Genomic DNA, 26,183 nt, shown 5'->3' with positions numbered 1-26,183 from the left:
TCTGCAGGTGGGTTGTAGGCTCACTGCAGAATTGTTGCCTCAGTAACAGGAGCGGATGAGAGCGAGCAGAAGCTGCTGTGTGCACTGGGCTGCAGTATCTGGACTGGCCAAGGGCACCCCATCCATTGCCCATGGCTAGGAACACAGCTGCTCTTTCGGGAACGGCTGCTGTGCTGCAGCAGGGGAAAGCCTCGGCATCGCTGGGACCCCACAAAAGCCAACCCACCCTTATGAGCACACTCTTTCCTAGGGCTGTTTATTGTTTGTACCTAAGACTGATCCACCAGCGGAGACAAGCCAGCTCCCACCGCGCTCCACAGCGGTGTCCGAGTCCTCAGCGCGCCTCATGCCTGTGGTCACACAGAGACCGTGGTGCCCAGCACTCGTGTCAGACCCGAGCAGCCTGTAGGTGCCGGGGCTGTCCGGGAGCGAGCCCAGGGCTGCCCCTTCTGTGCTGAGGGGCACGGCCCCCACAGCTGGTGCTGCCTACTGCAGTGGGGTTAACAAACCTTCCAGGCACCAGGAATCCCAGGAGATGGTCAAAGCAGGGGAACATTCTGCCCAGCCCCTCACCGTGTCTGCACCGCGGGGCTGCAGCAGTGCATGGCAGGACAGCTCAGGAGACCCCACATCGCTGCTAACGGCGTGTGGGAGGCGTTGGTGGCAGCGCTGGGGTGGGTCCCCCCACACTGCAGGGCATGCTCTCTGCCAGGAGGCCCACGGTGCTCTCACCCCAGCTCCTGGCTCCGGATGGGGCCCCGCGGAGGCGGAGGGCAGGACGGTGCCAGGAAGCGCCGAGCCGTGTTAGGGCTGTTTCTGAGCAATGATGTCCTGGATGCAGGTGTACAGGAACACGTACTGGTCCTGCAAAAGAGAAAGGGGTATCTGGAGTCAGGTTTCTGAGAGAGACTTAGTTGCAGGACTAACCCTGCAATTTGCCTTAAAAGGTCCTAATTATCTAACAGTGTCTGATGGCAAAGTAGGATTTGCTGTCCCAAGTGGCCCATGTTTGTCCTGTGTCATCAGAGTTGCCCAGAAAGGAAGAATCAGGCCCGAAGCTGTAGTCGCACCATGTTTTTTTTTCTTCTGCTTCATCCTCCCCACTCGTAACACCTGAAGGCAAATTGCACTGTGGCATGAGAGGAACAATACCATCTGACTTCCTCAAAGCGTCCTGGCAGCTTTTGGCTGTGCCATGGTGTTTGCATCCAAAACAAAACCGTAGAGCAACTCCAGTGATGGTGCAGAGCGTTGAGAGGGAAAGCTGTACCCTGCTGGAGTGCACAGGACCTGGCAGTGACCTGAGGCCAGGAGGGAAGACCTCTGGAGCAGGAGTTTCCCTTGGTGGTAGTCTCAGTGTACCTGAGTCGAGAGCTGACAGCACATCAGGGTACGTCTCTGCAAGCCCTCAGAGGTAGACAACAAGATCTGGGTAGTTTTAGTCCAGTTGCATCATTTCTCTATTTTAAGATCACCAAAATGATTCATCAGCACCAAATGTGGGTCCAGAGGTCTCAAGTCCAGTGTGGATTTGCTATGGGGTTCTGCTCACATGCCAGGCTGGTCCAAAATGGTGCTAGGCTACAAAACACCCAGGACTGACCACCGTCATGGCAGGGCTCCGGGAAAGGCAAGGTGTGGGAAAGGTAAACAAGGTTGTACACCATGCACAAAGCTGAAGAGCAGGGCCAGCCTACAAATGCTGTGGGTTGAAATCACATGGTAGCCAGGAAAGCAGGATTAGGGACTTGACAGAGGGGCCTCCAAACAGCTCACTAATGCGCTGGCTAAGCTGCAAGTCACGAGGAGCCTCCTCCCCTGCCGGCGGTGGGTTTAGCCCCACTGAAGGGCCGGGAAAGCCATAGATCACACAATGGCTGCGGTTCCAGGTCACCAGAGCATGTTTTCAATGAGCCTGGCCCGATTGTGAAATCCGGAGTGACAGCCCAGGATTGACTTCAGACCAGGCACACTCAACGCCTGGCCAAATGCAAGAGCACATCCCCAGAGACACGCGCCGTGCCGGAGCTGGGCGTACTTAAATACCCAGAGGTTATCCATGGACAATCCCTCAAAGGTTCATTTTCTCCCCTTGTTTGGTACTAAACCCCCCTAAAAATCAGCTGATGCCCCCAGCACGACAGCAGTGTGCCCCCGCCAGAGATAAAGGGGTCCTGGCAAGACCCCGCAGTGATGGAGGAGGCTGGCAGCCACATGTCATTGGCGTGGGGCTGGAGGGCACCCCTGCCTGTGCTTCGCTGGCCGTGCTGGGATCAGAGCGACCACTGCTTGCGGCAAGGTGGGGAAGCATCTGCCTCTGCTGCCCCCCCCTCAGTGGGGCAGCAGCTTTTGATCGGTGCTTGCTGTGCCTTTATGGGCACATTGTGTCTCTGCTCGGCAAGACCACTGCTGAAATACAAAGGAGCTCTGAAGCAGGGGCAGCGGGTGCCTTGCCCTCCTCTGGCTCCCACCATGCGCATGGTTCACATTAATTAAGAATGCGATTAGCTTCTTGCAGGCGGCTCTGCAGCTGGGAAGCCCCAGAGAGATCTGCCCTAATTCTGCTGTCCCCTTGTGGGCAGGGTTTCCAGGGATGCTGCATCAGCTCGTTCAGCGGTTGTAGCAAATGAAAGCGCCGTCCAGAGGGCATCTGTGCCGCCAGCGCCCATCAGGAGCCGCACTGTGGTGGCCTGCGAGGCTGGGCTGGGCTGGCATGGCACGGCAGGGCATGGCTGCGGCACCACCAGACAATGCCACAGCCCACACGGCCCCAGCTCTGTCAGGGGCTGGGAACAGGCTCTGGGTGTGGGGGATGAGGCAGGGAAAGGCACCAGACAAGGAGAAACCCAGCAGATTCTGGGTACCCAGGCTGACAGCCATGTCCAGAGACTAGCGTGAGCAGACAGGTTTGTCATGTAGGATGAAAACAGTGCTTCATGCTTTCCAGGGCAGAATGGGAAGAGTGCCGTGCATTTCCCGTGAGCTCACATGCAATTTAACCTGTTTTAACTCTAGAACCGAGGTGATGGAAAGTGCTTCCCTGGGAAAAGACAGTGTCCTTAGCCCTCGGTGGCTGGCAGAGGAAGCACAGAATAAATCCCTGCATATACTGGATGGGATTCCAGGTAGCACCCGAGGAGCGGGCAGCATGCTGCCAGCTGCAGGCAGCTCAGCATGAATGTCCTATTCTGCCCAGCCCACCACCCTTCCTCCTTCCCACCTACCAGAGTCGGGGTCATGAGACAGCAGCTTCTTGCCAGCTGGAGGGTCACCCCGTAGACATCCACAATTCTCTCCGTTTTCATCTGGTGCAACAGGCAATCCAAGGAGATCAGCATCCCCATTTGGCTCATGCCACCGCTGCAAGGGACAAGGGAGGGTCCTTGATGCCAGGCCAGGCTGAGCTAAACCTCTTTGGAAGTGGGCACCAGCCCAAGAAGTCAAAGGCAACTGATTATGGTGAGGTTAGGGGACTGTGAGCACTGGTTAGGAAGTTAGGAAGCCCTGTGCTGACCAGAGGGATGGAACCGCAAAGTGCCTGTTGAAGGAGCCTGGAGACCCAGCCTGCCCTCCCTGCCCTGCCAAGCTGTGCATCCCTCACCCAAGCAGCTCTGCTGAGGCACCGGCTGTGTTGACTCCTGTGGGACTGTGAGCTCTCCCTGGCTGCAAGCAGACAAGGACGTCAGGGCTGCTCCCCGGATCCTAGCAATCAGTCCAGGGATCGCCCGGGCATCTCTGCCCAGGAATGCCTGCTCCATCCACACTTGCCCTGTTTGCCCCCCAGCTTCTCCCATGCCCTTGGCAGAGCACTGCTTCATCTGACCTCCCAAGCTCAGAGCATCCCTGTCTCCCATGGACCTACTCTCAACATGCCCCAAAACCTTGGTGTCCTTGGTGGAGGGCGCAGACTTGCTGGTGGCCATGCTAAGGCACTGTGAATCCTGCTGGGTACCAGTTCTGGGAGGCTGCCCATGGCCAGAGAAGTAACATGATATACCTGCAGTGCAGCAGGAGAGGACCGGCTCTCTTTCGGTAGGGCATGCACCGTCTGACAGTTGTGAGGAGCTCCACCAGGCTCTGGACATCTGGCTGTTTCTTGCTGCTCCAGAGCGTGTATAGGAACTGCTGTACCTGCCTCTCCTTTGCTTTCTTCTCCTGGTGAGACATAAAGAGTTGACACGGCTGTTGGGGAGGGATGGGTGAGTTTGGATGCAGAACGGTCCCAGCTCTCCAATCCTTCGGCTGTCAGATGCTTTCCTCAGCTAACTGCTAGCTTCTGTAAAGCTGTCCAGGCAGACTCTGCTGGGGCATTGCCCATCACCTCTGCAGTGGCTATGTTGCCTCTGGCTACCTGCCCTCCTTTCCCGCAGCACCCTGACCTCCCCCTCAAGAGGGAGACTGAGAACTGTGTGGGCCTTTTCAAAGAAGGTCAGAAAGACCGGTCAGCAAGGGGTGGGGGAAGCCCCCAAGCCTCTCCCATGCATCTCTTATGTCCACTCAGCAGATGTTCTTGTGGATGTTGCAATCTAGATTCCCTCCTGTGCTTGTGGACTGCTGGCACTCTGCTCTTGCACCTCAGAAAAGTCTCCACGGACCTTTCAGCCCTTGCCCCTACAGACCTGTTTGCTAGCAGTGAAGAACATCCCAGGCAGTGGCAGCCAGGCCAGCCCCATCAACACGTACGTGTTTTATTTTGAGCTGGATACACCTCCATCCGGAGACAAGCTTCTCTGTGCCACACTGGATGGTCAGCGTCTTTGTGCAGAGAGAGTCTCCTTCCAGGGGCCAGCACGCTTCACTTGGGACCTGTGCACAACAGCAAATTTGGCTTCATGTTGACGGTTGCCATATTTCAGATTCGTCACCATCACAGGGGTCTGTGATGGGGTTGGAACAAAAGCAGCCCTGATATCACTCCATGTCAATTCGTCCCCTAGCTAAATCCTGGGGGAGTTTTTGGAAAAAAGAGCAGATTGCAGCCAGCTTCCCTGTTAACACAGAGCTGCTTAGCAGTGGGAATCTGCTCAGCAAACACTCTCCACCTCGGATTGATAGAGACAGGAGCCATGGAGTCCTTGGGTGCCATGAAGATGCAGCTTGAAGAGTACCAGCTGAGTCCAGGGCCACGGACCGCATGGTGGACAGACAGAACCTGTCTCCCACACCAAGCAATGGGAGGACTTTGACACAGGAAAGGTTCAGCTTTAGCTAGGCTGCATCTGCACCCAATCTTCAGGAGGCAGCGAAGAGAGTTCAAGTTTTGGAGCTATGCTACCTTCCAGCTCCATCAAACAGAGCCCTGCCCTGCCACAGCACAGGCAGGCACAGCACCTTACCTCTCCCTTCTCCTGCCATGGGAGAAGTGTTAGGATGGTGTGAATATCCTGTTCCCACACCAGGGTCCAGAAGTCCTCCATGGTCAACTTGTCAGGCCCCTGGACAGCCAGATACTCCCTGCTGGAGCTGCAGCCCTGGGTGGGGAACAAGAACGTCATTCTGCTGCTGGAGAGGATGGTACAGGTACTCTGTCAGCCCAGGCGGCTGCAGGAGAGGCCAGGAAAAGAAGGGAAGCTCAGCAGGTCAGGAAGCAAAGCAAGGAGAAAGCAGCGAGGGAGGGAAGCGAGGAGAGCCCAAACTGAGCAGGTAAGGGAAGACACATCCCCGGTCCTCACAGTCCCCTCTTGTCCACACAAGATCACAGCAGCAGTGACCAGTGGAGCAGTGCAGGAACCAGGCAGCAGGGAGCAGAGACACAATGAAGAAGGGGGAGCATCACCTTCTGCCTGTGGGACCCAGGCACAGGTGTGGGTATTGCTGATGGAGATAAGACTCACCAGGACACGCCACACCTGCAGGAGACCTGAGAAAGCACCCTGTTCCAGGAGGGAAAACTTCACTCTGGAGCGATCATCTGCAAAATATGGGGGAGATGGAGGGATCCAGGGCAGCCTTGTGCTCACACAGCTCCTGCAGATCAACTGCCAGACTCCACACAGCCACACAGATCCAACCCCCTCATTCACCGTTTCCCTGTAAAGGTGCTGCACTCTGCTCTTGCTCAGCTCATGGACATTGGTCCTCAAGACAGGTCTCTACCCCAGTCTCCTACTCAAAGCAGATATGTGTAGTGCAGGTTGGTCAGTGTCTTGGCCAATGGAGATCTGCATATCTCCAAGGATGGAGAGCCTGCAGATGCTCTGGGACCCCGTTCCAGTGTTTGGCCACCTTTGTGGGAACTCTTTTTTTCCTTATACTGAGCTGGATTACTCTTCCAAATCATCCCTATTGCCTCTTGCCCTTCCATGGTGCACCTCTGAGAAGACTACATTTTCACTGTAGCCTCCCAGCGGGTAGTTGAAGATAGAAATAAGATCTCCCCTTTGCCTTCTCTCCTCCAGGTTGAACAAACCCTATCTCAGTCCGATACGTGATGGGCTCCACCCCCGAAACACCTTGGTAGCCTTCTGGTGGACTCATTGCAGTGTGTCAAAATATTTTCTCGTACTATGGAGCACTGGCCCTGGTCCAGCCTAGCTCCAGGCAGGTACAAGGAAGAGGATGCAAGGTGTCACAGCACTTACAGGGGAGGATGCTGGAAGAAGGATGTGTCTGCTGGTTGGCTGAAGATGACGTTGCAGAGCTGGCTTCTTCCTTGACAGCCTCTAGGAGGGCCTGCCAGAGTGAAAGAGAGTGGAGGAAGCAGTGAGCAGGGAAGGGTCAGGAGGAGCAGGAGGAAGTGGGGACTCCTGAGGACATCTGGCCTCAGCAGAGGCGTGGTTACAGCTGCACATGTGGAAGCCTTAGCAAGGGTGCTATGTGACCAGCCATATCTGCTCTGCTCTGTCAGGAGATGGCTGCATCGCTCTGTGGGAGAATGGTGTTCAGATAGGTCCCTGCCATGCATTTGGTCTGGAAAGTAGGGTGTCATGGACAGACCCTGATGAGTGCAGGATGCGTGAGGGAGCTATGTGCCTGGGGATGCCACGCCATGGAGAGGAGACACTGCCAGGACAGCCAGGCGCATGGAAACTGGGGCATGGAACCCACTCAGGAGGCACTTCTTGGGTGTCCCCCCAGCCTGACCAGGTGCAATTGCTCCCCATGTTCCCCTAGTGCATACGGCCATGGCAGTGCTCCCTGCACCCTGCCCAGGACAGCTCTCACCTCGTACTCCCTCAGGAAGCCCACACGGGACTTGGCCGCCTTCTGGGCATAGTGCTGAGCAAAGCTTTTCAGTGGGATGGGGCAGGACCTGGGGAGAGAAACTGGGCGTAAGAGTGAGGTTGAGCAAACTCAGCAGCATCCAGGCTATGTCTGCAGTAGGTGGACAGGGCTGCGGGCAGACCTTCACCCCTCAAACGCTGGGGCCTTCACGAGTCCTCAGCCCAGCTCTGGCCCGTGCCAACCTCCTTTCCCCTAGACAAAAGCAGGTCTTAGGAGTGGCACAGCCCAGGGCCTATTCCCAAGATGCAGCAAGGACAAGGGCATCCCATTCTGCATGAGTTAGGAGACAATTTGACCATAAGATCATAGAATCATAGAATCATTTAGGTTGGAAAAGACCCTTGGGATCATCGAGTCCAACCATCATCTCCACTCTACAAAGTTCTCCCTTATACCATATCCCTTAACACCACATCTAAACAAGTCTTAAACACATCCAGGGATGGTGACTCCACCACCTCCCTGGGCAGCCTATTCCAGTGTCTAACCACTCTTTCTGTGAAGAACTTTTTCCTAATGTCCAGCCTAAACCTACCCTGTTGCAGCTTGAAGCCATTTCCTCTTGTTCTATCGCTAATGACCTGTGAGAAGAGACCAGCACCAACCTCTCTACAGTGTCCTTTCATGTAGTTGCAGAGAGTGATGAGGTCTCCCCTCAGCCTCCTCTTCCTCAAACTAAACAGTCCCAGCTCCTTCAATAGCTCCTCGTAGGATTTATTCTCCAGGCCCTTCACCAGCTTCGTTGCCCTCCTCTGCACTCGCTCCAGCACCTCGAGATCTCTCTCGTATTGAGGTGCCCAGAACTGGACACAATACTCAAGGTGTGGCCTCACCAGTGCTGAGTACAGAGGGACAATCACCTCCCTCCTCCTGCTGGTCACACTAGTTCTAATACAAGCCAGGATGCCATTGTCCCTCTTGGCCACCCGGGCACACTGCTGGCTCATGTTCAGCCGCTTGTCAATTAGAACCCCCAGGTCCTTTTCTGCCAGGCAGCTCTCCAGCCACACTTCCCCGAGCCTGTAGCGATGCATGGGGTTGTTGTGGCCCAAGTGCAGGACCCGGCACTTGGCCTTGTTGAAGCTCATACCGTTAGCATTGGCCCATTGGTCCAACCTATCCAAGTCTCTCTGTAGAGCCTCCCTATCCTCATGTAGATCAACACTCCCGCTTAGCTTCGTGTCATCTGCAAACTTGCTGATGATACACTCTCTGTCCTTATCAAGGTCATAGATACATGACCTCCAGATGTAGCCTCAGAGACAATGAGGCAGGTGGGCAAAGCCATGCCCAGCCTGAACCTGCTCCGTCCTCTTGGTCTCCATTAGAAGGGACATCCCAATGCCACCCAGCTGCCATGAGCCCCTCCGGTTTGAACCCATCTCTAGGGCATCCCTGTGGGCTGGGAAGCCAGGGGCTGATTGAAATGCCTTCCCCAAGAGAGCTCTGCATCTCTTTGGCATTGGTGTAGCCCAGAAGACTGGCACGGTAAGAAAGGAGGATGTGGTCCCCCAAGCCCTCCCAGCATGCCCAGCAACTCACACCTAGTTCTGGGCTGGGCTCCCCATGCTGCAGGGAACAACCAGCCCAGGGCTGCCCCCTGCTCAAAACACTGGGTGGGACAGCTGGCCGGGCTTCCCATTCTTCTGTCCTGGAGCCAAGGATCAAGCTGGGGTCAGGATCCCGACCCGCCGCCTGAAGGAGCTGTGGGTCAGAGTGGGCAGAGCGGCAGGCAAAACACAGCAGGCCCTTACCTCTCCGTCCCTGACAAACCCAGAAGTGGTTCCTCTAAGATCTTGTCCAGGATACAGCTGTGCAGGAAAATATACTGGGACTGTAAGGCAAAGGCAGAGAGCAATGTAGAGCATTGCACCACGCAGACAGCACGAAAGGGTGGGAATGGCACTGCCTAAGCGGGCAGAGGGTGTCCTACATTCATGCCCCAAAAGCCCCACATTCATGCCCAAAAGGCCCTGGCTACTTCAATCTCAGAGCCCCTGGGTCTGTCTGTCCTGAAGGGTAGAACTGACACTTTGTCCCAACCCTGACTACTAGAAACATTAGCTCGCCTGTGGAGCATCACGGCCCGACAACATGGTGTGAGTTAAGAATTGCCTGCAAAGGGCCTGATCCTGTTCCTAAGTGCTCTGGGGTGTTGCTGAGCCTCCTGGTAGGACTCTGAGACTGTGTGTGTTGCTCCTGTGGGCCTGGCAGGGTACAAAGCTGCTGGAGACCCCCCCAGAAAGAGTTAATTTCCACTCCAGCTGAGCTGCTGCTTTAAGCAGGTTGGGGACCAGCCTGGAGGTGCTGGGTCTGCCCAGCTCATCTGTCTGCCAGACCGGCTAGCTTCTGTGCCATGGAGCAAGTGGCCTGGAGGAAGAGGGAGCAGAGGTTTTACCAGTGTCTGAATCATCAGGTAACGGTTCATCCGCAAGGTGTAAACAACACCAAACGTGTCCACAACCTTCTCCTGCTTCATCTGCTGCAGCAGCCGGTCCAGTGCAATGAAGGTGCCGGTGCGGCCCACCCCCGCGCTGAGAGCACAGACAGCAAGGGTTAAGCGTTGCCTGAGCCCACAGCCCATGGGCTCCCCTCCCAATGCTAGACACGGCTCCCCTACGCTGCACCCCGAGGCACCACTCCCAGCAAGCTGGGGCACTGGTCCCAGCACAGCATGGGGCTGAGGAGACATTCAGACTGCCTTGGGCTGGTGCTGACCATCTCCAGCTGCCCTGTACCCTGGGAATGGCGGGGGCAGGCTGCAAACAGACCTGCAATCCCCTACGCCCAAGCAGGAGACTATCTACAGACCAGCTGTGTCTCCCGAGAGCTGCTTTCCCTCCCAGTTTGTGCACGAGCAGGACCCTTCTCCCCCATGCCCTCTCCCATCATCACCTTCCGTCTCCTGGAGGAGAAGCCGTCTCCTGGTGGAGAGTCTCACCTGCAGTGCACGAGGGTTGGCCCCGCATCCTTGGTGCTCTGAATATGCTCCCGGACCAGCTCTCTGAAGGTCATAATGGAAGCTGTGGACTCTGGGATCCCGTGGTCGGGCCATGCTGTGTAGTGCAGGTGGGACACATGCCGCTCTACCCGGAGACCCTCCTGCCAGGGGGGATGTTGGTGATCAGCGTGCAGCCCACTGGGACAGGGGCGTGCATGCACCCCGCAACCCTGGGAGCACCCGGGGACTTGGGGACACCTGGCTCAGCTGCAAGGAACAGCCAATGCCAGGTCTTCTGCACTGCCTTGTGGCTCCTGCTCCTGTCCTTCCCCATGGTCCCATGCTGTGGTGAGGCAAGGAGGTGGCGAGGAGAAAACCTGCCTTTGACTGCTGGGGAACGTGCCCTTGAAGCTGCAGGCTGTGTCCCAGAGCAGGGATGTGGAAAGGAAATAGCACGGGTGAACAACAGGGGTGATACACACTGACAGTGACAGACTGCTCCAGAGGGGATTGGGTCTTTGAACCCCACTAATGGCAGGGAAAGGAAATTATGCCACCACCACCAAGGAGAAACACCACTGCATCCCATGCAAACCCCCAGCCCTTGACATGTCCCTGAGTTCATCCTCTTGGTTCTTACGTGCCACAGTTTGAACTCGCGCATGGTCCACTCCTCGGAGCTGCTCTGTGACAGCAGGTGCACCCAGACCTGCCCGTAGGAGACTGGGGCAGATTCAGATGGCCAGTAGTGATCACAGAGAACCTAGAGCACAGATAAGATGGGGTCCCAGTGAGACCAGTGAGGGCCCAGGTCCTGCTGGGTGACCTCCCAGCTTCCTGGGAGCATCTGGAGAACAGCAGCTGCGTGGAGAGCCAGAGCAGGTCTTGGGGAGCAGGCAGGGGTGCTTCTCCTTCCCACCAGGACCTTTGCACAGTACTCCCCCACCTCCCCTTTGTTTGGATCTCAACCTCCTCCAGAGAAAAGGACCTGTGTGGGTCGCATCATCCCTGGAGACTGGAGAAACAGTCCATGTGAGGTGTCTCATCCAGAAGGAAGTGGTAATTTCAGGCGCTGCAGAAATATCTGAGGGTGATGGGCATGGTTCCAGCTAAGCTCCACTTCTGCCCCTTCCCAAGCCAACCTAATGCTGAGCTGCACACATCAGCCTCTTCCCCTCAAACTGCCTGTCAAGGAAGCTGTGTAGCCCGTGCTCACCCTGGAGCCACGTCTGAGCAGGGGTTGGCAGAGGGCGCAAACCCAGTCCTGGGCTCAGCTCACACAACAAGGTCTGGGCTTGGCTGTGGCTAGCATTTGGAAGCCTGTCGGTGCCAACCTACCCGCCCGTTCTCCATGCACACTGTCAGCATGATGATGTTGCAGACATTCTGCTCCCACACCAGCCTCCAGAAGTCCTCTATCGTTTTCTTCAGGGGCCCCTGGGTGGCAATGAACTCCTGCTGGGATGTATAGCCCTGAGCAAGAGGCAGACAGGAGGAGTTGGCAAGTTGCTGATGTAGGTGGATCCTTCCCTGGGACAGTCAGTGCCTGGTCTGCTTTTGTGGTAGAGGGAGAAATGCCCATTGCCCTTAGCCCAGGAGGGCATGGTTCCCAGGCAGCTGATCTCAGAAGCAGCTGATTTCACAGGAAACATATGCTGCACAACACGTGCTCTCTACATATTTAGAATAAAGAGGTGACCCATGCTGTTTCCCTCCAAGCAGTTCCTCATTCAGCCTAACCAGGGGAAGACAGATCTGGGTTTTTCTTGTGCTCACCAGTCATTGCTGGAGGTTGGGTGAGTGTGCAAGGTCTCGGGCTGCTTCTTTGCCCGTTTGACACACACATGCCCCATGGATCCACACACGCGCGCGTGCATGCTGTGTGCCCTGCCTGTTACCTGGGAAAATCTCCCGGATGGGGGATGTGGGCGCAGCTCCAGGGTTGTTCAAATGCAGCTGCACAGACCAGAAGGAGAAAGAGCAGACAGACAGACGGGGCAGTAAGCTGGGAGAGGATGGGAAGAAGACAGTGCTCAAGGAGAAAGCAGAAAGCCTGGCCAGTGTCCCCACACTCACACCTCTGCATTCACAGCGCTTGCCATCTGACGATCTCCATCAACCCCTGCTAAAGGGCAACTATGCATCTCCACCGGACACCCAACTCCTTGCCAGTCTGTGCCAGCTGCCGCTTCAGTGGCAGCTCTTGCCCGCCAGCCCTCACAACCTCAGTCCAGGCAGAGTTTCTCTGATGATGCCCTGTGCCCATGTCTCTGTGGGGAAGGCAAGTGGGCACTCACAGGAATGAAGTTGGCATTGATGTAGTCTGAGTGTGGATCCTCCCCCAGTTGGCTTAGCTTGACCCGAGAGTGATCATCTGAAAGAGACCATACACGCATGATCCCCCAAGGCAGCCCTTCCCCAGGACATGGCCATGTCCTCTTCACCTGGGTAGCACATCAGGAGAAGCCCCAGCAGCTCCCCTAGCTCCATGTACGCAGCCAGCAGTGAGGCTCTGTGCTTGGCCGAGCACCTTCTCCCTGGAGAGGTGTGCATTGCCTGCCAGCCGCGTTAGCAGAGAGGTAGGAAAGCAGAGCTGGTATCATGAGGCTCATTGGAGAAGCCATGGGACACGCATGGTCCCTCTTTGGTCTCCAGTGGGACCCATCCCTGGGCAGCAGCCTCCTGGAGGAGCCGAGAAGGATGATGGCTCAGCCTTGGCTCAACCCTTATGCCCTGAGTCTTCAGCAGGAAAATGGAAACTGAGGCCCACTTCAAGACTCCTTCTTCTCCCAGGAGAGGAGACAGGCACTGTGAACCCTGCAGCGACTGCATCCCTGTGCACTGCAGTGTGAGCTCCCACCCTGGATGCTAGGGGGAGGAGGGAGGAGGCAGCACTTACAGGGCAGCACATGGGGATATCTGTTCTTGGAGACATTCGCTGGTAGCTCAGCCTCCACCTTTGGCTGCTCCTTCCCAACTTCCTTCAGCTCCTGTAGGACAGGGCAGAAGATAAGCACGAACGTCTCTCTGGAGAGCTCCTGGCCAACCCAGCTCCCTGCTCATGGCCAATGGCTCTGTCTGGTGGTTTAAGAGGGTCACCCACAAGCAGGCAACTGCTCTACTCCCCCCTCAGTATGGCCTGTGAACTCTGAGCCACAGGTAGCTTTTCCCAGTGCATTTTCCAACAGCACTGTTCGTATTTAAAAGAAAAAAAGCTCAAGTACTGGGAAAAAAAAAAAAACATTATCAGAAATCTACCAGGAATCTTGGAACATATTGTGCTAAGAAAACAGAAACATCTTGTGCTGCAAAAACAGGAATATGTTGTGCTGCTTCTGCCTCTGTTCTCACTCAGAAGACCAGAGAAGGGTGATCTGAGGAGGGCTGGAATTTGCTGATGGGACTTGCAAAGGTGCTGGCAGCAGAACAATTCAGAGCCTGCAGCTGGCAGTGGGAGCCAGTGAAGGTGGCCTGAGGTGAATCTCACAGCCTGGGTCTATAGCTCTGAGAGTGCTCCTGGACCTTCCTTTTGACTGCAGGCTCTTTTCTAACACTGTCAAGGTGGATCTCATTGCAACAGCAGTCAGTATCTTTGCTTCCAGTCCAGGCCTGGGGCCCTTAGGTTTGCCCACCAGCAGCTGTGGACAGTGCTAGCTCACCTCACACCACAGACAACACGTGTTTCTTAAACAAACTTAAACAAAACAGGTTTCGAGCAAAGGAATTGCCCGATCACTTGGTCCATTCAATCTTTGGCCTCTAAGACTGCCTAGTAGAGTGGTTGGATGGATAGAGGGATGGGTTACTGTCCCTGGAGATGAGGAGTCCATACAGGCCACCCAAAAGCTGGGACATGAGCTACCTAGAGCTGAAATTAAGTGTCATCTCTAGCAGCCGTCCCTTCTCACCTCAAACTCCTGGAAAAAAGCGTGGTTAGCACTTGCTCTCTTCATCTCATAGTACTGCTTGAAGTTCTGTATGGGAATTGGCCGATGGACGTTTCTGCATGAAATGAAGTCCAGAGGAAAACTTGCCTTAGCTATTGGGAGGTCTGGCAGGCCAGTCAGGTGGCCAATGAGACAGCCCAGCCTTGAGACCTGCAGTACCTGGATGCACACACACAGGGATGGTTTATAGCCCACGTTATTGCCCAGGGAAGTGGGTCCGACAGAGCATTGTTTAAATATTGGGAGGGATTTCAGGATGATGAGGACATTCTCCTGCTGCAGAAGCCTTGCAGAGGAGGTGTGGACAATGCATTGACTTTGAATGGAGCCGGGCAATAACTACTGAACATGGGAAAGCCTAAGATTTAAAAAATAACTGAAGCAGATAGAGTTGTATCTTTCCTGAGCCAAATCATGAGAAAGGAAGTAGGTGAAGGACTCTGGGACCTGCAGTGGGGACATGCAGAGAGGGAAAACTCCAGCACTCACCTCAAGCTGTAGGTCACCATTTCCTGGGGCAGGCTGCTCTTCTTGATTCTAGAACGAAAGCATGGGAGATGTTACTCTTCCCTGCAGTGCCAGGACAGATGCTGGCCTGGCACTGAAGGTTGGGTTTCTCAGCCTGCACCCACCGGGTAAGAGATGGCTCATTCTCACCTCTTTGCTCTGAGCTGTTTCCAGTAGACCAAAGCAAAAACAGCTGCAAGTGTCAAGAGAAATCCCACGATGATTCCAGCGATTATTGGCATGGAGAGTGGAGTTGCATCTGCACCGGATCCAGCAGCTGGAATAAATAAAGAGACAGAACAGAGAGAAGTAAGAGCCAGTAAATGGCTGTGTTTACTCTATTTATTATATTTGCTACAGCCTATGATCTCCCTCTGGCTTGCCATTGTCAGGTTGTTAATTATCTCTAACCTACACAGCCAGGCAGGGAAAATGGCATTCTCCACCTTACCTGAGAACATGGTGAATGTCACTGCAGGGGCTACCGGGTCGTATTTGGTGAAGGCAGCGATGCTGAACCTAGGGCAAAGCAGAGTCCTGCCATCAGGGCCAGCCTGAACTGAGCACAGCACCCATGCAGCCAGCAGCAGGGAGATCCAAAGGAACAGGACAGCTGCCTCGGTTTTGAAATGCTGTATTGGAAGAAGCTGGTTTTCTGGTAGGGATTTAGGGAATGTGTGGAAATGGTCTTTCCTCCCTTTTCTGTCTCTTGGACAAGATTGTTGCACTTGGGAGAAGATGAGAAAATGCTCAGAAAGCACAAATGGGAAACAGCTCGCCTCCGAAGCATTATTTGCAGAGACAAGCAGTAAGTTTCTGCTCTCTTAGAATCATAGGGTTGGAAGGCACCTCTGGAGATCATCTAGTCCAGCCCCCCTGCCACAGCAGGGTCACCCAGAGCAGGTTACAGAGGAACGCGTCCAGGCGGGTTTGGAATGACTCCAGAGTGGGAGACTCCACCACCTCTCTGGGCAGCCTGTGCCAGGGCTCTGCCACCCTCAAAGTAAAAAAGTTCCTCCTCTTATAGGGCACAAATAGGGAAAGACAACAGTAAGTAGGGAAAATCAAGTTGGGTTGAGTCACTGTCTTAGTTCCTGTCAACCCAGTAACTGGGTTCACTCCAAGGCGCAGAGCCCACGTAACTACTTGAAAGAGGGGCACCTCAGCTGGGAGGGCTGAGCCCTGGCCCAGACCCTTCCTGATGCACACAGAAGGGGCTGGTGCATCCTCTTCCCTGCGGAGATCTGCCCTACATCCTCCTGCCCGCAGAGCGGACTTCCTTCTGAGCATGGTAGCTTGGAAGGGTAGGTCTTCTTGTGCCCTAACTGCAAGCTAAGGCTTTCAAACATGGCTTTGGATTTTAGCAGCCAAGAGTTTGTGGAGGGTCAGTCCCCGCCGGCAGCACCCAGACCCGGCTGCCAGAGCAAAGACCTCTTTGGAAACAGGCTGCAGATGCCACGGCATGAGAGATAAGGGCTTGTGGATAAATAACTCACTGAAAGACAGGAAACAAGGGCTGGCTTCCAGAGTGGAGATGGGCTGTCAGGGCTATCTGCTTTTCACCACCCGGCTAATGATTAACTGGGAAGGCAGCACACTGTACTGAGGATACGTGTTGTTTAGGGCAGCCAAAATGAAAGCAAGCTGTGAAGAGGTGGAAAAGGATCTTCTTGTCCCGAGTAAACGGACACTTAAGTACATGTTATTCAATCACAGTAGGTGGGCTAATGACACCCTGATGGCTCTGAACTAGCTGCTACCCATGTGGGAGGCCGATGTTGGGGTAAAAATGGCAGCTGGGCCACGGGGAGGTCAGATACACACTCTCAGGCTGGCTGGACAGAATTTGGGGGGTGGAGGGGTACCCCGCGGTGTTCGTGCTGTTGTTAGAATCCCCTCGAGGCTGCTGGAAGCTACAAGCGATGGGTCAGGCAGATCTGGGTCTGATCCCACGCGCTGTAACACAGACCCAGCTTGTGCCCAGGCTGTCCGGTGTTGCCGCCACACTGGCCATGCCCAGCCGTGCCTGAGGGTGTTAGCAGTAAAGAACGGATGGGCTTGGTGGGCAATCAATCTCAAACCTTCTGAATCAATTGGAGACTCCCCCATGCCAGCCCAGGGATCACACCACCTGTGGTGGGCATGGGATGGGAATGCATCATCATGCAGTTCTCCTGCCAGGCGTGATAATGCAGTACCTAGGGAGAGCCCAAAGAGCTGTTTGCTCTTGATGATCTTGCTCTGGGTGGGATTTCCAAGGGAAACTCCCTTTTTTTCCCAGGAGAAGCAGTCATCTCCCGCTCCCCTGACGCAGCCCAGTGTTAACACCAATCTCTGTGCTCTGCCAGGGCTGCCCCAGGCAGCAGCCAGAGTTAAGAGCCCCTGTTTGGCAACATGTGTAAATCTAAAATGGCTCCATAAGAATCAGTGTAAGTTTTTCTTGTGAGTGCAGAGTCTGCACAGACCAAAAGTAAAGAGAGTGAATCAGAAAAGAAGGGAACGAAGGAGCGCCAGCAGGTCCAAACACAACAGCAGGGACCTTGACTCCTCTCACCACAAAACTTAAGGGTTTTAAGTTTCTAATTCTCACTTTACTCTCAGGGTGAAGCTCTCTCTCCTGCACACACTCTCTCACCGTCTTTTTCTCTTTTCCCAACACTCTCAGCGACTTCTATCACTAGTCAGCCCCCCTTGGTCAGTAGCAAATGCACAGCCTGAGGTCCAAGTTCCCCACGGGACACACGCATGGATCAGAATTTTCATAAATTCAGCCACCCCTGCTGTAAGTTTCTTTAAATTGAAATGGGACAACCTTCCACATTCTTTTTCAGAGAAATGCCTGGGGATACAGTCCCTGTTTGGTGAAATTGCGAGCTGCTAAATTAACAGGGGACTGACTAAAGATATGATTCTCCGTAGTAGAAAACCTGTTTTACCATCAACTATTTTAAAGTTACCCTTTAACAACATATGTACGTTTGCACATACATGTTCCTGGATTCTATTTACTTCCAAATAAGACTCTGAATTTATGAACATTGTGCTCCGTGTGTGTGTCCCATGGGGAACTTGGGCCTCAGCCCGTGCGTTTGCTACTCTCAACTTTGAGACCCCAGCTGTGCAGGCACCACTTGAACTAATGTTTCCGAATTGGTTTCATTTTTGCACTCTCTGAGTCTGCAGGTGGCTCTGAGTCAAGTGCAAAAGCCCTACAAATGACAGCATCCATTTTAGTCCTTACCCTGGAGGTGGACAACTGCCCAGCTCCCACAGCAGCACGTACAGCCCCTGTCAGCCTCAGCGTTCACTTCTGCTCTCCCTCTCCCTGCCCGCTTACACTCTCTGATTTTATCCAGTATGCCAGCCCTTGCATCCCTCAAACGCTGCTTGGTGGAGCAACCCCTGGGGTCCGCTGCTGGGAGTCTGGGGAGTACAAGGGTGAGGTGACATACAGGGAGCTGGTGGCACCTTTTCTCCTCCAGACCCTTCCCCTCGGGAGGGATGTTGACACCTCTCACCTGTACTGTTCGTTGGCTTTCAGCTTCCCGTTGCACGTTGCCCTGGACTGGCCGCACTCCTCTGTTCCCACTGGCACTCGCCAGGTTTCGGGGGAGCTCCTGGGGCTCGGATGGAAGGGATTGGGGATTAGCACAGCCAGGTAGGAGTCCTCTGTCCCGTAATAGTGGTCGTACCATGTGCTGGACATGATTTCCTGGGTGGGCCTCAGCACTGAAGGGGAATGTACAAGGTGACAGTGATAGTCCCAAAGTGAGGTCCAGGGGACCTGCTGCCCTCCAGGGAGCCGCTGCAGAGGGGGACGGGGGACGTGCAGGGTTTCACTTACATGAATCATTAGTAGTAGCAACGACACCGTAATACTTGATCTGGCCATTCTCCTCGCTGAACAGGTCGGATGAAATGATAACCGTGGAGCTGGCCTCCACCTGGAAGATGTCTGCTCGCAGGGGTGGAGGTAAGGCTGGAAAAGGAATCAGCAAGCACAGCCTGTCAGCGTGTCCCTGCTCCCACAGGCTCACAACACATGGCCCAGCCTGTCACTGGTCCCGGCATCACCGCCCAGAGCCCTGAACCGCTGCAGTTCAGTGCAGGACCTCACGGGGCTCACAGGCTTCTGAAAGAGTCCCCAGGTCTAATTAGCAGCACTGTGTGTCTTCTCCTGGGGTCTGTGGCAAGGTTGTGGGAAAGAAGGGGACTCACCCTCCACTGTTGTGTTGCAGAGCAGAGTCACAGCCTGGCTCCTCATTGTGTTCATGCCCACTGTGCTCACAATGATTCGGTACGACGAGTTTGGCCCCAGCCCCTCCAGACTGGCCTCGCTCGTAGGGGTGCTCGTGACATACTTGGAGGTGGGAAGTCCATCAGAGAGTCTCTCTGTCACCACCTCATAAGCCTCCACATCTCCAGGAGAGCTGGTCCAGTTCAAGTAAAGGCTCCTTGACTCTGGTAGGCATTGCACATCCTCCACCGGGTTTGGCTCTGTGGAGGAGATATGTCAGGCTTTGAATTTACTGGATCAGAGAAATCCCAACCTCAGTCCACACGTCAGCCCAGAGCCATTCCCTGTCTGCAGGCCAATGAGAGAGGAGCAGAGCTGGACATCTGTGACCTGGGAGCCTTCTGTGCCAAGCGCCGCAGGGCAAGGCAAATGGCTCAGGGCCTGAGCAGATGTCTTATAGGAGAAGGAGACCAGTGGAGATCTCTGCAGAGTCCTCTTTGCTTCACCGCCACAGGTGATGGGGAATCTCTGTGATAGGACTAGCTTCCGGAGCTGATGGCTACCAGAGGGTCGCCTTACTGGCTTTTCTTATCTCCCACCATGAAGACTTCCCATGCTTCTGTTTACCCCCAAGGGCTGATCCAGTCTTGAGGCCACCCAGGTGTTTGTCCCCATTCCAGCCTGCACTCGCCCCATCCCCACGGCAGTGCATACCCACCCATCGCCACTGCCAAGGGTTTGGTGCTGCTCCAGTAGGGCCCGGCCACGCAGCTCAAGGAGACAGAGTAGTTCCTCCCTGGGATCAGCCCCTGGAGGACGTGCTGGACTTGCCCTCTGCCGAGAGTGTGCCGCCAGGGCAGTGTGCTGTTCCTGGGATCCCGCAGCCACAGCTGGCACTCGTCCTGCTGTCCAGAGACACTGCCCCAGGAGATGAGCATCGTGTTGTTCCCTTCAGCCACCGCAGAGAGATTTTTGGGAACTGCGGGGGCTACAATGAAAACCACACCAGGGGAGAGTTAGTGGCATGAATGTACTCTCTTCCATCCTCTAGAGATACAACTGGAAGATGGGTAATATGCAAGGAAACGTCTTATGTTCAGTGATAACACTTCTGCAGATGCTGGCTGCCACTACCAGAAATGACCTTTAAGTGACAATTTGAGGACATGCACAGTGAGAAGCACGAGGAGATGGGTTCTTCCTCCTGTTAATTAGCAAGTTGCATTAGAGACCTGCTCGAAGGGCTCTGCACATGACTCCCAGCACCCTGCCAGGGGCTGAGCGTGGGAGCAGAGACCTCTGGATTCCCTAAGCAAAGTGCAGGGACTGTAGGGACAAGCACATGAAAAGGCTTATTGTGCTTATCTGCAATTTCCACATTCCTTAAACAACAAAAAAAAAGAAAACCAGCCTCCCCTTATCCCCCATGCCAGGAATTCTCTGAGTGCCTGGGAGATGGGGATGGTGGGGTGTCCCCCCCTGGCCGTGAGGCCTCATGGTCTCCCAGGCTGTGGATGTCCTCTGCCAGAGCAGCACTGCTGCCATGGGATCCCTTGCTCTTTTTCAGTCACCCACGCACGGAGGGCCCAGCTTATGTGAACAGCGGGGCCACGAGCCCCTGCCTCCTGAAACAGCGACCGTGGCTGACAGACTGTCTCATGGGCAGCAGTACCGCCCTGCTGTCCCCTCCACCAGGGCCTTGCACAGCCCGTGATCCCATTGCTATGGTGGTACCCACAGCCCCCAGGCAGCAGTCCTAGCCACGTGCCTGCCCCTTCCCACCGCAGGTGCTGGGGAAGGCTGAGCCTCATGCACGATGCAAGGGCCTCCAGCTCTTGCCACTTACTTGTCCAGTCGCTGATGTTCCCTGCGGAGGCTGCGTAGGGCCCTGCTGTGGACACCACTTCCAGCAGGTATTTATGTCCTGGAGCTAGGCCAGAAAAGGTGAATTTGCTGGTGCCTTTCCCAACAGATACATTGGCTGCCACAATACCTGATCCCGAATGGTACAGGAGAAGCCTGTAACTGTCTTGTCCTTGGGGTTCGGCTCGCCAGGACACACTCAGCCTGTTGGGATACCCCTGATTTGTCATGTACACGTTACGGGGTGCCAGGGGATCTGGAGAGACAGGATGGGAGACATGTCAGTGAAGGGTCTGAGGACAGTGCCTGGGTACCTTGGCAATGTCATCAGAAGGGATGCATGATACAGGACAGGGCACTTTGTCTGGGATGGATGGCTGCATCCACCGGCCTGGAGGCATCTAAAAGCAGCTTCTGGAAGCTTCAAGTGGTGCTTGTCTGAGCAGAGACAGCCCTGTCCCAGCTGGAGCGAGACACCTAGAGATGGGTGAGGAGGGAGCACCCAGCCAGCTAGTAGAGGGGAGTGGAAGGTGACTGCTCCCTCCTCTGTGCCTCTCCTCTGAAGTACAACCCCCGGAGCTTCAGCTGGCCTAATCCAGGCTGGTGGAGCCGATGGTGAGGGTGGACAGAGCTCTGCTTAGTGCCACAGCACTGACGTGCCCTTGGGTTCAGGCAGTGCTGGGGTCTGCCATGAAGGTCAGTGGGGCCATGTCCTTTGTCATGAGCTTTCATGACTGCCCAAAAAGACACACATCGCCCTCAAATCAGGGTACTCACACGTCCAGTTGCTAACATTCCCTGCAGGTGTCTGGTAGGACCCCGCCATGGACACCGCCTCCAGCACGTACTTGCTTCCTGGGGCCAGTCCCGTGAAGGTGAAGTTGTGGCTGTCTCCTCCAAGCGAGGTCGCAGCTGCCACGGTGCCCAGCCGCGCGTGGTACAGGGTTAGTGTGTAGCCATCTCGCCCCCCAGCCGCAGCTCCCCAGGATGCGCTCAGCCTGTTGGGGTGCCCCGTGCTCAGCAAGCGCACAGTGGCTGGGGGCAGCGGGCCTGGGGAGTCACCAGACCTGATGTTAGGGACCAGAGACCGTGCAGATGGAAACAGACACTTGATGGGACATTGTGCAGCAGGACAGATGCTACCTGAAGGCTGGGACTTGTAGACTCCCTCTGTCACCTCCTCTTCCTCCCTTTTCTCTTTCCTGTCCCCATCCCACCTCACTTTTAATGCTGCTCAACCTTTGTGGTCCTTCACATGCCAACCCTTCTTCATTCAGATCACCCTCATCCCCCATAGCCTCGCTGGAGCACCTTTGCACATGCGTCCTCCAGCACCCAGCTGGCCTGCAGCTGCCTGGGCAGAGCTGGCACAGCATCCATACTCTGTCCAGCCCTAAAACCTTTCTGGGTGGAGAGTAGTGCTAGGCTAGTTCATCTCCAGAGCGAAGACCAGTTCTCCTGGGAGGACTGTGGATTAGCCTCTTCCTGTACTACACTGATTCATTTAATGAACCTTCATGGTAATGTGGTTTCTACCTGCTTAGAAGAGACTCAGCAAGGGCGCGAGTCCTCCTGTATACAGGGAGATGGGGCAGCATGGGCAGGAGCACGTCCCCACATAGGCACAGCTGGGCAACCGTGTACGCCATCGGCATGCACTTGTGCGAGTCTACAGTTGTGCCCATGAGGGTAACTGTGCCCCTGCACTAACTGCTGCATGTTGCACCATGCACATGGGGGTGCACATCTCTGAAGGCACCAAGTCCCCTGTAAACCTCCCAGCCATTGTCAGGACTGACCAGTGAATCACAGAATCACACAGAATCCCAGACTGGCCGGGGCTGGAAGGGACCTCTGGGGATCACCCAGTCCCACCCCCTGCCAGAGCAGGGTCACCCAGAGCAGGTGGCACAGGAATGCATCCAGGTGGGTTTGGAATGTCTCCAGAGACGGAGACTCCCCCACCTCTCTGGGCAGCCTGTGCCAGGGCTCTGCCACCCTCACAGCAAAGAAGTTCCTCCTCATGTTGAGATGGAACTTCCTATGGCCAAGTTTTTGCCCGTTACCCCTTGTCCTGTCCCTGGGCACCACTGAGAAGAGCCTGGCCCCATCCTCCTAACACTGACCCTTTAAGGATTTATAAGCGTTGATAAGATCCCCCCTCAGTGGTCTTTTTTCCAGAAAAAGTGATGCAACATCTCCCACCCCTCTGCAAAGGACACTCCTCCAGGCACTCACGTGTCCAGGCACTGATGTTGGGTGCCGCTGCGTGGTATGGTCCAGCTGTGGCACTGGCCTCCAGGGAGTACTCATATCCTGGGGTCAGGCCCAAGAAGGTGAAGTTGTGGGTGTCTCTCCTGAGTGAGACTGTAGCTACCACGGTGCCCAGCCGCACGTGGTACAGGGTCAGTGTGTAGCTGTCTCGCCCCCCGGCCGCGGCTCCCCAGGACGCGCTCAGCCTGTCACGGTGCCCCGTGCTCAGCCAGTGCACGGCGGCCGGGGGCAGTGGGCCTGGGGAGGAAACAAGAGTCACTGCAGGAGACGTTCAGGCTGAAAGAAAGGAGGTGCTCCATGTCTTTGCCAAGCCTGTGCTGCAGGAGGTGGGTCAGCCCTGCAAGGTCCTGAGGGCTGGCTTTGCCCTTGACTCTGTGGCAGCTGTCTCCAGGGATTTCCTCCTCCCTGGTGCGGCCTGAGCCTGTGGATGGCTGTGGATGGCTACCTGAGACATGGGTGGTCAGGCCAGAGGGTCATGCACAGAGTCCCCATGGTGCATCCAGCAGGGCACGGGCACTGTGCCCTTGTATGGGTGGAAGAGGAAGGCAGGATCTGGCTGCACTAGTATGATTTGAACTGGGAAGGGGGAGATCTGGTAGAGGACACCTGGCTGCAAGGAAAGCATCATACTCACGTGTGCAGTGGGTGAAGTTGGGGCTGCTGGTGTGGAAAGGCCCAGCTGTGGCCCTCACTGCCACGCTGTAGCGGGTGCCGGGGCTCAGGTTTCGGAAGGTGTGACTCCTGGCATCCCCACTCAGCACCACGCGCCCAACACGACTGCGGGAGGCTGTGTCATAGACATCCACCACATAGCCTTCTGCTCCTCGCCCCGTTGCTGCCCAGGAGGCCTGCAGCGCAGAGGCAGAGGGGCTGCCCAGGGTGAGGTTGGCAGGGGCCAAGGGATCTGGAAAGCAAGAGGGAGACAGTCAGCCCCCGCGTGCCACCACTTGCTGCTCAGTGCTATGAGCTGGCTGCTTTGCCCAGTGGTTCCTTGTGCTCTGGCAGTGCTGGACTCCAGCCCCCAGCTCCCAGTGGGCCGGATGGCCACCAGAGAATCTCCCAGAGAGAAGCACGGGGACAAGTGGGCAGGCAGTGCATGTGGCTCTGATCTCAGCATCCCCAGGGTTTGCAGCTGGACATGGCAGGGAGACATCCAGAGCCTTTGAGATAGGTAGGGAGAATTGGGTCTGTGTCAGGGCAGGAGCGAGGACAGTGAGCAGAAAGGTGGGACAACTGCGTGGAAACTGGGGACACAGCGGGAGGGTTTGGGATGGGGAAGGTGGTGGTGGGTGCTCTGCAAGGCTCAGACGGAGGCTCTGGAGCACAGTGGAGTGGAGTGTCCAACCCAACCCACCAGACTCACGTGTCCATTGGGTGACATTGGTGGAGGAGGCTTTGAGCGAGCCTTTCACAGCAGTGACCTGCACAGCAAACCTGCTGCCCGCCTCCAGGTGAGTCCAGGTGATGTTCTGGGCATCGGGACTCAAAGTCTGGACCCGATCCCTACTCTGGGTGCTGAGGCTATACAGAATAACACGGTAGTGATCCCTCCTGCCAGGGGGCTTGCTCCAGCACGTGTAAAGCTCTGAGGAGCTGCCAGGGTTGATAAGGCTCAAGTTTGTCGGTGCAGCAGGAACTGCGAGGAAAGACAGACGCATGAATCAGAGAGAAAAAGATCCAGTTCTCAACATGCAGCTGTCTTTGGGGAGGAGTCTTGCTTTCCCCAGGCAGCCAGCAACAACCGGCCAGCAAGCACTCTGCGCCCACAGGGTGCAAGGCGGCTGCAAGAGGCAGCAGATGCCTGCAGACCAGCATCACTGGGAACCAGGCCAGGGTGCCCTCCTCTCCCCTCCCTGGGTGCCAACATTGATCCCCATCCCATTCTGGAGCTCTTCACAGTGCTCCCACCCAAATCTCCGGTGGGTGGATGGATGCTCACCTGTGCAGCTGGTGATGTTCTTGGGGAGGGAGCGGTAGGGTCCAGCTACTGCCCAGATCCCAACAAGGTAGCAAGTTCCTGGTTCCAGCTGTGTTAGGGTGACATTGGTGCTGTCTTTCCCTGCTTCCAGGTTCCTCGCTGGTGCAGAAGAACCTTCCTCGTGCACGCTGAGCAAGTATCCATCCCTCTGCCCAGGAGAGGTCTCCCAGTGCACAGCCAGAGCCTGGGCAGTACGGACAGGGCTTGCTGACAGGGAAAGAGGAGGTAGCGGGACTGTGGGAGAGAAACAGAGTTACAGGGGACAAACCTGGGATGCTCAGGACTGACTCTAGTTTGGGAATGAAGCCAGGAGCTGCAGGACTGTGAGCATCTAACACGCTGCCTAAAGACTGCTGAAAGCAGCAGGTTGCTCCCAGATCAATGCTGCTCCCTGTGTCCTAGCTGATAATGGTGCACCACCACCACAGCCCGAGACCCCCTTGTCCCACAGTGCTGGGGCAGGCTCACAGCATGCCCCATTGGGCTGCTGGGCTCAGGATGAGCGAGGGTCCCAACAAGAGAGCCAGCATCCTGAGTAGGAGACAGGCACCAGTGGGGTTGCAGGGACATGGTCTCAGGGCCCTCCTGCAGAACAGCCCTGGGACTCCCTCTTGGTCCCCAGCCCCTCACCAGGTCAGAGCCAGGCTGGGTCCCAGGGATGGGGATGGGTGCAGTGGAGCTACGTTCCTACCAGTGTAGCCGATGGCAGTCTGAGAGGAGGTGCGATGAGGCCCAGCCTGAGAAATGATCTCCACACGGTATCGGGACCCTGGCACCAGCCCCTCCAGGTCAAGCTGGGTGACTCCACGAGGGACAGACACATTCCTTATGATGGACAGGGACTCAGCTACCGAGAGCTGTACCAAGTGGTCTCTGCCACCGCCTGACTCCACCCAGCTCACGTGTAGCTCCTGAGGTCTCCGGCCAGGCTGTACACTCACGTTAGCCAGAGACAGTGGATCTAGGGGGAAACACAGCATGGAGTTACATGAGATGGTGGAGGAAAGCAACTGGAGAAGCCAGGACACAGCCTGCACCTCTGCACAGGACTAAAGGAGAAGTGGTGGCTGCTGACTGCCAGCTCCCCTGTTGTCCTGGGGGACATACAAGTTGCCCGTCCATATCCCCAGGGTGCTGCCAGCAGGCAGGTGCTGTGCTGCAGAGAGAGCACTCAGCTCTCTGGTGGGCTGCTCTGCTGCATGGACAGGGAGC

General features: G+C 55.8%; 1 protein-coding gene across 4 annotated transcripts in view; it reads right to left on the bottom strand.

Moving 5' to 3' along the window:
• Positions 1-247: 247 nt before the first annotated feature.
• The window catches only part of LOC134525610 (receptor-type tyrosine-protein phosphatase V-like), a 42,611-nt gene continuing 16,675 nt past the window's right edge, over positions 248-26,183 (bottom strand). For 3 of the 4 annotated variants that reach the window (XM_063356612.1, XM_063356614.1, XM_063356615.1), the window contains 29 exons: positions 25,663-25,932; positions 24,933-25,205; positions 24,357-24,629; positions 23,628-23,897; positions 22,958-23,230; positions 21,497-21,769; positions 20,703-20,975; positions 19,575-19,844; positions 18,838-19,116; positions 18,464-18,598; positions 18,138-18,348; positions 14,770-14,896; positions 14,602-14,649; positions 14,074-14,271; positions 13,065-13,155; positions 12,463-12,539; positions 11,504-11,638; positions 10,806-10,928; positions 10,166-10,326; positions 9,623-9,758; positions 8,979-9,058; positions 7,165-7,252; positions 6,582-6,672; positions 5,835-5,911; positions 5,337-5,471; positions 4,684-4,806; positions 3,998-4,155; positions 3,225-3,360; positions 248-864 (listed from right to left, as the gene is read on the bottom strand). In XM_063356612.1, coding sequence (XP_063212682.1) covers positions 805-864; positions 3,225-3,360; positions 3,998-4,155; positions 4,684-4,806; positions 5,337-5,471; positions 5,835-5,911; positions 6,582-6,672; positions 7,165-7,252; positions 8,979-9,058; positions 9,623-9,758; positions 10,166-10,326; positions 10,806-10,928; positions 11,504-11,638; positions 12,463-12,539; positions 13,065-13,155; positions 14,074-14,271; positions 14,602-14,649; positions 14,770-14,896; positions 18,138-18,348; positions 18,464-18,598; positions 18,838-19,116; positions 19,575-19,844; positions 20,703-20,975; positions 21,497-21,769; positions 22,958-23,230; positions 23,628-23,897; positions 24,357-24,629; positions 24,933-25,205; positions 25,663-25,932 — 4,844 coding nt within the window. In that variant the 3' untranslated portion in view covers positions 248-804. Of the gene's footprint in view, positions 865-3,224; positions 3,361-3,997; positions 4,156-4,683; positions 4,807-5,336; positions 5,472-5,834; positions 5,912-6,581; positions 6,673-7,164; positions 7,253-8,978; positions 9,059-9,622; positions 9,759-10,165; positions 10,327-10,805; positions 10,929-11,503; positions 11,639-12,462; positions 12,540-13,064; positions 13,156-14,073; positions 14,272-14,601; positions 14,650-14,769; positions 14,897-15,070; positions 15,139-18,137; positions 18,349-18,463; positions 18,599-18,837; positions 19,117-19,574; positions 19,845-20,702; positions 20,976-21,496; positions 21,770-22,957; positions 23,231-23,627; positions 23,898-24,356; positions 24,630-24,932; positions 25,206-25,662; positions 25,933-26,183 lie in introns of all 4 variants that reach the window. The other variant, XM_063356613.1, reaches the window with a different exon arrangement.

The sequence above is a fragment of the Chroicocephalus ridibundus genome, chromosome 20 (genome assembly GCF_963924245.1).
Source record: "Chroicocephalus ridibundus chromosome 20, bChrRid1.1, whole genome shotgun sequence".
NCBI classification, from domain to species: Eukaryota; Metazoa; Chordata; class Aves; order Charadriiformes; family Laridae; genus Chroicocephalus; species Chroicocephalus ridibundus.
Note: the sequence above shows the minus strand (reverse complement) of the source record. Positions and strands in the feature narration are given on the sequence as shown.